Source organism: Chiloscyllium plagiosum, chromosome 14 (genome assembly GCF_004010195.1).
Source record: "Chiloscyllium plagiosum isolate BGI_BamShark_2017 chromosome 14, ASM401019v2, whole genome shotgun sequence".
In the NCBI taxonomy this organism is placed as follows: domain Eukaryota; kingdom Metazoa; phylum Chordata; class Chondrichthyes; order Orectolobiformes; family Hemiscylliidae; genus Chiloscyllium; species Chiloscyllium plagiosum.
The window spans coordinates 26697135-26708849 of record NC_057723.1 but is presented as its reverse complement, the minus strand read 5'-3'; the positions used below and the strand labels follow the sequence as shown (position 1 = coordinate 26708849).

At 38.8% G+C, this 11715-nt stretch overlaps 1 protein-coding gene across 6 annotated transcripts in view; it reads right to left on the bottom strand.

Moving 5' to 3' along the window:
* LOC122556574 (long-chain-fatty-acid--CoA ligase 6-like) overlaps positions 1-11715 on the bottom strand; it is a 189921-nt gene that overhangs the window by 74600 nt on the left and 103606 nt on the right. For all 6 annotated transcript variants that reach the window (XM_043703393.1, XM_043703392.1, XM_043703394.1 and 3 more), the window contains one exon: positions 6762-6835. In XM_043703393.1, coding sequence (XP_043559328.1) covers positions 6762-6835 — 74 coding nt within the window. The remainder of the gene's footprint in view (positions 1-6761; positions 6836-11715) is intronic.

The following is an 11715-nucleotide window of genomic DNA, read 5'->3' as shown; positions in this document are numbered from 1 at the left end:
ATACGTGTGCCCATGGCTACCCTTTTGGTCTGGAGCAAGTGGGAGGATTCAAAGGAGAAATTGTTAAGGGTGAGGACCAGTTCAGCCAAACGAAAGAGTGTCGGTGGAAGGGTACTGTTGGGGACGTCTGGAGAGGAAAAAACGGAGGGCTTGGAGGCCATGGTCATGGCGGATGGAGGTGTAGAGGGATTGGATATCCATGGTGAAGATGAGGCGTTGGGGGCCGGGGAAGCGGATCTATAGATCATAAACGGATCTATAATTCTGCTAACTCAAAAATGTGAAACACCCAACCTATCAATCTTATAGGAACCTGTTCACTGGAGTACTTCATTACAAGATGTTCTATCACTTTCTCAGGAAACTACTAATGGCCAAACATGTTGCCTTTCTACGGTCTCTCTCTTTCGAAAAAAAAGTTAAAGTAATCGATTAAACAATACACAACATAAATCCGTATCACATCTTTCTAATAGAATATTGTTGAGTTAACAGGAGTAAATGTAGGGCTGGTAGGAGAATTAGATTTGGCTCTTGGTTAATAGGAAACAAAATTCAAAGCAAACAGTGAGATTTTTCATCTCATGGAAATCTAGCATAATTAATATAAGCACTCTCATGGTCATTATACACTGATTTACTATAAAAAAAACTTAAAATTGAATAGCCCAACCTAATACCAACTTTATCTAAGTTGAAGGTTCAGGAAAAGTGGGCAGCCTAAACACCTTCTAGCCTTTCTCATCCTTAGTCAAAAAAGGATGAGAAAGGCTAGAAAATGGCATAACAGAGGAGGAGAAAAAATTTCATGCTGGATCATCAATAAAATTACGAAGGGGTCATCAACAGTGCTCTCAACCTGTTTGCTGATGTTCAGTTTGGGTTCAACTAGAGCCACTCTACTCCTGACCTCATCACAGCTTAGCTTCAAACATGGTCAAAAGAGCCGAATTACAGGGCTCAGGTAAGAATTAATGTCCTTGACACCAAGGCCATATTTGACCAAGTATGCGATCAAGGAGCCTTAGCAAAACGGGAATCGGGGAAAACTCTGCTGGTTGGAGCTGTACTTGGCACAAAGGAATATGATTGTGGTTGATGGAAATCATCATCTCAGCTCCAGGATATTTCTGCAGGAGTCCCTCATGGTTATGTGCTAGGCCCAGCCATCTTCAGCTGCTTCATCAATGAGCTTCCCTCAACTGCAAGGTCAGAAGTGGGAATTTTCCAATAATTGGCCAATGTTTACCACCAATCCCAAATCTTGAGATACTGAAGCAGTCAGTGTTCAAATGCAGCATGATCTACAGAATATTTAGGATCGGGTGAAAAATGGCAAGCAACGTTCATACCACACAATAACCAGGCAATGACCATCTCCAACGAGAGAGAATCTAGCCATCATTCCTGGATATTCAATTGTATCATCATCACAAAATCAGTGACTATTAATAGCCTGGAGTTATCACTGACCAGAAACTGAACTGTACCAACCACATATGTACAGTGGTTAAAAGAGCAGGTCAAAGGTTAGGATACCTGCAAGTAACTCACCTCCTTATTCCCAAATACTGTCAACTATCTATAAGAAGAATATGACACAATACTCATCACTTGTCTGGATGAGTAACTCCAACAACAAGGAATTTTACACCATCCAGGACAAGGCAATCATATCCACAAATTTTCACTGTCTCCAGAATCAACACTCAGTAGTAGCAATGCATATCACTGACAAGATCCTTAGACAGCACCTTCCAAACTCATTGTGTTGTCATTTGGAAGGACAAGAGCAGCAGTTACATGGGAACACCACCACCTGAAAATTGCCCTCCAAGCCACTCACCATGCTTACTTGGCAATATATTGCTGTTTCTTCAAATGTCACTGGGTTAAAATCCTTGAAGCCCTTCCCTAACCACATGGTGAGTTTATCTACAGCACATGGACTCCAGAGGTTTGAGAAGACAGCTCACCATCACCTTCTCAAACGCAAGTAGGAATGGACAATAAACATTGGACAAGCCAGCTACACAACATCCAATGACCAAAATAAGTATCTTACTTGTACTCCTGAAACTTCATGAAAGGTAAGAAATTGAGTGAAAAATTGTGCTCATTGATGGCTTTTTTTTTGCATGCAATGAATGCTTTTGGGACTCTAAGATAGCATCTATGATGTGTGCACACACTGCTGGTGCCACTGACATGGACTATCCTATTGGTGATGGTTTTAGAGCATGTGCAGTGAACAACCACTGGAAGTATGCAGAGCAGACTAATCATGATGTCAGTAAACCTAAAATAGTAAACTATGCCTAGTTTTGCGATTTACATATGAAAGAACTGAAATTAACATGGTCATTCTAACAGATGAGAGACTTAAAGTCTTTTTCAATATATAATTTCAGTTACATCACACTGTAAAAAGTTTGCTATAAATTCTGTGTCTTACAATCTTATACGTCACAACCACTTGATGAAGGAACAGCTCTCCGAAAGCTAGTGCTTCCAATTAAACCTGTTGGACTATAACCTGCTGTTGTGTGATTTTTAACTCTATACACCCCAGTCCAACACCAGCATCTCCAAATGATGCCTAGATCGCAATTGTGAAGCACAATACTCCAAATATTACTCTCTCTTAACACCTGGAACAGTAATATTTATTGCAATGATAAATTACAGGTTAGTTTCTAGTTATTGTCTTCTGGCTGTTACTCTAATTTTAGAAATGTTTCCTGCTTCCTATTATTATTTAAAGTTAGAAATGTATACAGGGCAGTGTGGCAGCTACTAGAGTACAGCTTGTTAATTTCAATGCTTTAGTAAGTTATTCCCTCAAATAAAACAGGATTAGAAGGAGGAATAGAAGCCATGTGGCTTTAAGAAAGGGAGGAATTTGGAAGAGGAAGAGAAGAAGTGCTTTAAGCAGCAAATCATATCCACTCCAGGCTTTCAGGAAGTAATTCTCTTAACTGGACATCAGCAAAGGACAAATGTGAAATATTTGCATTTCAATCCTCACTGACATTTCTGTTGTAACTTTAACATTACCAGATGATGATGGAGTTGACCATAATGCGCAGGCTGGAGTGGGAAAGTTTAGTGATAGCTTGCAGTATGCAGATCACTCCATGATAAGGCCAGTCACCAAGGTTCTCCACTTAATGAGAGTTAATTGTTTTTTTCTTATTCTTGGATTTGCAAGCTTTGCCATGGTGCAGGATGCCACTGAATGTGCACACATGTTTGATGGTGCTATGTCAACTCTACCCTATTCTTGGATTCCACTCCCTCGATATCTAACTGGTGGGTGACCATTTGTGTCAAAACATGCTGAATATCCAGTCACCTGTCAGTTCATTGTGTATCAGTTCACTATGCCTCTAAATTTCTGTTACATACTTCACAACTTTGCCATGATGAACTGATAGCTTTTCCCATCAGCTATATATAGCTGGGGAGCAGAAGCAGGAGAAGGAAGAAGAGGACAGGGAGAGGCAGAAGGGTGTTGATAATCCACACTGAATGTCTGATGACAGAAATATCAAGCCTTGCACCAGGCTCAAGGTCTACAGGTCAGCAGTGTTATCCATCTTTCTGCATGTAGAGACATGGACAACATATGACAGACAATTCAAATCCTGGGGAAACATCGCCAGTAAAATCCAATGGCAGGAGAGATGCTCCAGTAGCAGTGTCCTCTCTCAGGTTGACACCCCCAGTATCAAGGCACGGATTAATGTTAAGCAGCTACACTGAGTGGGCCACAGCACCTGATAAAACACAACCTCCTACTTTGAGCTTTGAAACAGCAAGCACATAACCGGAGGGCAAAGGAAATTCTTCAAGAACATTCTCAAAGCCCCCCTAAAAAAAAGCTATATTCCTACCAACTCATGGCTGACGCTGCCCAATCTCGAGAAGAAGCATCTGTGAAGAGGCCAATTGTCTCTGAAATGCCCAGGTTGAGGTCAAATAGACCCCCCACCGACCCAACCTCCACTCCCGGCACCTTCCCTTGCAACCGCAGGAGGTGCAACACTTGCGCCCACACCTCCCCCCCCAGGAGCGTGTGAAAACTCAAGCATCCATCCCCAATCTGCCTCTTCAAACACCACCTTTCCAATCAGTGGCTGGGTTTGCAGATCTGACACTGGACTGTTTAGTTACCTTAAGACCCACAAGCCTCAACTGGAAAAAGATCACCTTCAGTCCAGGGGGACTGCTTAAGAAGATGATCTGCTTGGCCACAATGCTGAAATAAAAGACATCAAAAATAAATGTTCAAAACCATATTTATATACAGATCATTTCATTTTCCTAAAGAAGTCTACTATTCACCCTCCTGTATTCCATAAGTGTTTACCTTCAATGTACTTTTGTCTGTCCTCGTACTACTATGCAATGCCACCCCACTGGCTGCAAGGGACATGCTGGACAACACTGACATCTAGTGGAGAAAACTGCAGTCAGCCTTTGAGCTTGCCCACAAATAGAAGGAGGAGAAAGTGAGGACTGCAGATGCTGGAGATCAGAGCTGAAAATGTGTTGCTGGAAAAGCGCAGCAGGTCAGGCAGCATCCAAGGAACAGGAGAATTGACGTTTTGGGCATAAGCCCTTCTTCAGGAATAAATAGAAGGCCCAGGTTTAGACTGTGTCACAGACGTGAGCTTGGCTGGGCTAAGGGGCAACTGCAAAGGCTCTGAAGAGTGATAGTGGGGTAAGGACAATAGTTATCATTAGGAGAGAGGACACAGAAGGTTTAGGTTATTTGGAGCCATAGTCATTTTCCTCAACAATCCAAGTAATATGTTAAATAAAACACTACTGATCTGTTGACACCCTGCATATGCATTTGCAAACTCAAATTCACAACTAGGTCTATGCCACTTTGTTCTACAAATGACAGGGCAGAAAAGTAAGTGTGGAGTACCAAATCTGTCTGAGTGTAGTTACAGTCACAGTTGAATGGCACAAGATATCAAATGTGCATAAGATTTGCAGCAGTCCAAAATATGTGCATGTGTTCTGGAGCATATGGAAGTGGCCCCTTGGGGGTACACGACATCTTTGATAAACCTACCAGCCCACTCTCTCATTTTTGTTGCATTTTTCCAACATGAGCCAAGGCCAATTTCTTCCAGACAACCTGCTCCAGTCATCACATACCTCCCCTCTAAGACAAGTAATACATGCCAGGAAACAGCCAATATTGGGCCAATGCTGATGCCTTGTAGCCTTGAACCACACACAAGTTGACACTGGCTGCAACCAATCATCCAAATAAGTGCACAGCATAAAATAGTAGGCCAGTTGCATTATATTAAACGTATGCAGATCAATTACATATTATGATCTCCAAACTTGATTTCGGGGATTATCTGATGCAGACAGCATAGTGGCTCAGTGGTTAGCATTGCTGCCACAGTGCCAGGACCGGGTTCAATTCCAGTCTTGGGTAACTGTATGTGTGGAGTTTGCACGTTCTCCCAGTGTCTGCGTGGATTTCCATCAGGTGTTCAGATTTCCTTCCACGGTCCAAAAACGTGCAGGTTAGACAAATCAGCAATGAAAAGTGCCAGGTTATAGGGAAAGGGTGGGGTCTTGGTCTGGGTGAGATGCTCTTCAGAGAGTTGGTCCAGACTTGATGGGGTTAATGGCCTCTTTCTACATTGTAGGGATTCTATGATTTCTACTTTGAAACCAATGGAATACTTAAAGCTAGCTTTTTCCAAAATGTACAGATCACACATTGCTCGAAAAAATGAAAGTCAATATTGTATTTCTCTGACTAACTAAATTCACTAATTACACTAACTTTACTGCTGTTTTTAACAAATGTATCTCGATAACATGCCTGACAACAATGGAAACAATAAAGTGGAGATCATCAAATGCTATCAAGAAAGAGACTTAATTCGTCATAGGCATTACTGCAACAGCTACAGTGATTCACAATTTCCTTATTCAGGATTTTACATAAATGCACACAGAAATCATTGGTGATATAACAGCATTTCTTGAATCATATATGGTACAAACCTTCACAATCCTGAATATTTAATAACATGTTAGCACACTGTATTTAACAGCTAAAAACTGAAGTTGCACTACTGTTTCTACAAAGGTCCAAAGTTGAATCATACTGCCAGATGATGGCTCAAAGAGGCTTGATTAACCCCATGTAGATCAGGAGCTGTATGGGCATACTTCACCTATATACCCTCATGGTTGAAAGCAAAGAGCAAGAAATCTTGGGAAAATCTCTTTCAACAAAAAAGATATTAAACCTTTCAAGAGGGATTTTCTTCCATTAATATCAAGCGAAGGGAATTAACATTTTCCAAGGGTAGCACGGACTTTTAAATTTTGGGTTATTTTTATTTCAAACCATTTGATGTCATAATATTTTGATGGTCTGAATTATTGACGCCATCACCAGAAAATAAATCGTCAGGATAAATAAAATCAATATGTGGTGAATTTTAATTCTCTCTCAAGATGGATTCCCTAATTGCAGTGTTTGTCATTTAATAAAAACAATTTGACATATTCACAATACAAAAGAAAAGGAGGTTCCAAAATCAATTAAAATTATTTGTCAAATTAAAGTTTGAATTAAAAAGTTAAACAAGTTGTGTAATTTCAATTTTATACAATGGTAGCAGAGTAATAGCGCCTGAAAATAATACTTCTGACAGGATTAGTTGTGTGTCATTTTACTTATAGTCTAATAGTCATGTGCACATATTCACCTCTGTAACTTTCAAAAAGCCTGAAAAATCAGCTACCACATTTCCGTGTGTGAGCATGGCACCCTTAGGATTTCCTGAAAGGAAAAATTATATTGTCAGCTGTTATTATTTTAACCAAGTAGAAAATATATTTTAAAAACTGACAAATGTAAAATAAGAAAGGAGATTAAGACTTTAAACAAACACATATCTAGGATCTGAATGTGTCCACCTCAGGGTATTAAAATAAGTAGATAAGAAAATTATACGCGCTTTAGTAATGATCTTCCAAAATTCTCTGCCTTCAGGAATTATTCCCTCAGATTGGAAAACTGCCAACATCATTCCATTGATTGAGGTGGTCAGGGAAGTGACTAAAATCTATTAAGGAATGAGCACTTGAACAAATCTGAATTGATCAGATAGCCAACATAGATTTATATAAAGCAAGTCATATCTAATTAACATAGTTGAATGTTTTGGAAAAGGTACTAATGTGGTACTTGAGGCTGTTTATTCAACATTAATTGAAATGAAGTTCCAAACAAGGAAAAATAGAAGTGCATAGATTTTGAGGCATACTTTTCACTGAGAGACACAATGCAGAGAATAAGGATAACAGTTACATATTCAATTGCAGGATATGATTACAGGTATATCCTGAGATATCAAGTTTTCTATATATTTTAGGTTGATGTAGTTAAAAGGAACAGAGAGCCTTATAACCAGAATGTTATAATGAGATGTTCAACAATTTAATATGTTAGATAAACTAATTTTTCTGATCACACAAACCAGAAATAAAAAGGACCACAAACATAAAACTGGAGCTCACCCATTTGGGAAGATTTCAGGAAGCACCTCTTTACAAAAATGTTATTGGAAATCTGGAACTCTTTCCCACAAAAAGCTGAAGTTAGGTCAATTGGAAATGTGAGAACAGACTGACAGATTTTTGTAAGGCATCTTCAAATCTAGAATGAGAGGTCATAGGTTTTAGGATAAGGGGTTGTAAAATTAAAACAGATGAGGAGAAATTACTTCTCATGAAGGGTCATGAATCTGTGGAATTCACTATCCCAGAGTGTGATGTACACCTGAACATCAAGTTAGTTTGAGGAGATAGACAGATTTTTAATTAATAATAGTTTGAATGGTTATGGAGAGCAGGCAGGGAAGTGGAATTGAGGCAAAGATGAGATCACCATGATTGTATTAAATGGTGGAGCAGGCTCAAGGAGCTGAATTGTCTACTCCTGTTCCTAGTTCTAAATCTAATCAGTCTCAACCACTCTGAAAAAGTATATGGAAAAAGCACAAGATGGAAGGAAAAGATTCACACCCAATATACCTTTGCATAACACCCCATTTTCAAGTGCTAATTTAGTATTAAACCCAGGACAATGTTGCTTGTGAACGTGACATTAAATTATGATCAGGTTAAATTGTAATCCATACTCATTAGGAATCGGAGATTTTTAAAAACCCAAGAGCAAAATAAGAATATTATTTTATAAATTGTGGCAGGACTAATCTTAGGTTGTAAGGGATGAAAGAATGTTCCAGCCATACAATAGAAATTGCATGAAATAATTAATAAGGTTAGAGAAGGTCATGGTTCCAAAAGAGTGAAATGTTGAAGTTGGATTTGTTTCACTCAATTTGACAATGTAACAGTCTCTGGGTTGAGAATCAGGCAGACTTGCACAAGGTCAGACTGGGGACATGTGTCATCCCTGGCTCCTAATACTTGTAATTATGCCTAACTAGCAAACTTTAATTGTATCTTTAAACTTTTTTAATCAATCACACTTCGTTGTGGAAGACAAGTGTTGCTTCTTCTTGTATCTCTCTAGTGGGGGTATCCGCTATCAGTGATAATTAGACAGGTCCTTAGACTCAGCATTGAAAAGGAATATGTGGGATAGAAAACTAGCCTAAGCACAGCCCACTTGAGGTTGGTACCAAGAGCCCGATATAACTTGGTGGGCACTGTTGCTAAAATATATTAAGGTAATAAAAATGGAAAGAACCCATTTGATCCAGGAAAATAAAAATCAGAGAGAAAGAGCATTTATCAATTTAAGAACATTACTACTTTAATAAAAATAGACAGTTCATCAGTAGCTAAAACGCAAAGAAAAAGCAACAGTCAGCAGCACCTCTGGCAGCAGCAACAGAACAAAAGCAACACTCCAGAAGACTATCTTCATCTCAGAGCTGACAAGAAGCTCAAGGAAAACAGTGTGGGCTAGAAAAAAAAAACGAGTAAATGCTCGTCTCTGAAGACTACGAAAGCAAATTGATATTCCCAGTATAAGGTTAAAGATTCCAGAGTGCAAGGGGAAAAAGTACTTTGCAATAATGGAGCAAAAGACTATGCTGGAAATGTAAGAATTGAAAACTTCAAAACAAGTCCCGTCACAATGGTGAGTAGGCCCTACAAGACACCGCTACAGTAGACATAGCATGGGCTAGAAAATTAACTTATGTTCAATCTAATGTATCAGAAAAGCAGGGGAAATTACTTAAGTGGGCATAAAGGAAAATTTAAAAGATTTGAAATGTCGGACAGAAGACATGAGATGAATTTGAAGGCTTATACACTATTTAAGTAGCAATTTTGATGTTAAGATTTAGCAAAGCTGCAGCCAGGAGTTCATTTTAAAAATTGTGCAAGGAGATATACACTGGGTTTTGGGCTGTGAAAGGTGGGAGGTCATCTGTAAAAAAAAAAATGGGAAACCTCGAGCTTGGTGACAAAAGGGAGAAACATATTCCAGAAGGCGGAAAAACCATTTAGATAATTAAAAATGTAGGAAAACTTCAGTTATCAGTACAAGGATACAATATTACAGCTTAATAGCTTAAAAGCTTTATTGAAAGAATGTTCAACTGTTTTACTATAAAATAGAACTCAAAAGCTTGCAGAAAAAGCACATTCTGCAATATAGCGGAGTTGAAATGTCTGAAGAAATGTTAAGATCATTTAAGCATCATCGATTAATTGAAGAATACAAGCTTTAAGACAGCAGATTAAAAACAGTATTAAGATCTTATTGTTTTCAAATAATTTTAAAAGGAATAAATCAATAAATAAACGCAATGAGAAGAAATGGAAAGAGAAACAACTCTATCAAAAATATTTAATGTTGAGAATGCATCGAACAAAACATAAGATTGGGAGGTCTTGGAGAAAATGATTCTTGAAGATGTAAAATTGTTTCAAAATTAAACATTAAACATTAAACGTGATGCTAATTGATACATCATTGTATCCAGTTTGTCCGGATTGGATAATGTTATAAATTACTAAAATACTTGAGAAACCACAGAAACAGGTGATATTTTAAAAGGCATTGACAATTACCTCAGCCTAAGAATAATGAAAATTCTTGAACAAGCAATATTTAAGAGTTAAATTTCCATGGGAAAGCAATAGATAATTTAGAAAAGGTACCCACATTAGACAATATTCCACCAATAGAAAGAGCATTCCTAGAGACCACTGGTAATGTATTCAAACGGACTTTCATAAAGCTTGATTATGTCAATGGATATTATGTTAATTTTAAGCTTCATACAGGAATGATTGTCACTATCCTGTCGGGTCAGGCATCCTGGCTGAAGAAACAGAAGTTCCAGTCCTGAAAATGAATCCAAGTCTTCCAGATAGAATAACCCTAAAGATTAAAAGGTATTCTACAAGTAACTCTGCAACACAAACAGCATAAACGCAAAATAAGGAGGATGCTGGATCGCTGAAATAAAAACAGCAAAGGTGCTAGAGAATCTCATCAGCATCTGGCAGAATTTGTAGAGGGAGAAATACAGTTAACATTTCAAAGTTAGTTAGAAATCTTAACTGTTTCTCTGTTCATATATGCTACTAGACCTAGCTGAGTTTGTCCAGCACATTTTTTTTTAGAAATTTATAAAATGGTTTAAAAAAATGTTCATGATTCACATCAACACTCCTCGCTAATGAGCCCGCATCCATTTCTTGACCTCAACATCCTTATAGTACCAGGAGGAGTTTGACTGGTTCCCTGAGAACAACTGGTTCAGATGCAAACTGTTGCCAACCGACTAGTCAAAGAGCAGCTGATAGGTGATTTGACTGGGCTATGTAAGCTCATGCTGGATCTCAGAAAGAAGACCTATTGAGATTACCTACGTTCACACAAGAGAGTTGTCTCATAGTGCTTGCATAGGTCAGTCATAGATTCACACAACTGTTGGAAACATTTTCCATTTCTATCATCACAGAATAATATGTCAATCTATTGTCAAAGGAGAATAGTCAGTGACAGCGACAGGAATTCTGCTGAGCGGGCAGCAATCTCCCAGTAAAACAACTGAGTATGCTTAAGCATCTAATTCACCAGAAAGACAAGAGAGGCCAAACAAAGTCACCCAATCTAATTCAAGTAGGGTGGTACATACTTCAATTCAGATGTATTCACAGACTGGTGAGTCAAGATGTACTTGAACAAAATGGAGGTGGCCTGCAGGTATCTTCATGGAAGCTATACTAAATCAGGGCAGGACTTATACACTTTATGGTAAGATCCTGGGGAGTGTTGCTGAACAAAGATTCTGGAGGGCAGGTTGTTTTTTGAAAGTGGAGTCACAGGTAAATAAGACAGTAAAGGCAGCTTGCCTTTATGGGTCAGTGCATTGACTATAGGAGTCGAGCTGCCATGTTGAGACTGTACAGGGCATTGGTTAGGCCACTTTTGCAATACTTCATGCAATTCTGCTCTTCCTGCTTTAGGAAAGATGCTGCAAAACTTGAAAGGGTTCAGAAAATATTCACAAGGATATTGTCGGGGTTGGAGAGTTTGAGCTATAGGGAGAGGCTGAATAGGCTGGGCTTGCTTTCCCTGGAAAATCAGAGGCTGAGGGGGTGACCTTATTGAGGTTTACAAAATTATGAGGGGCATGAATAGGGTGAATAGACAAGGTCCTTTCC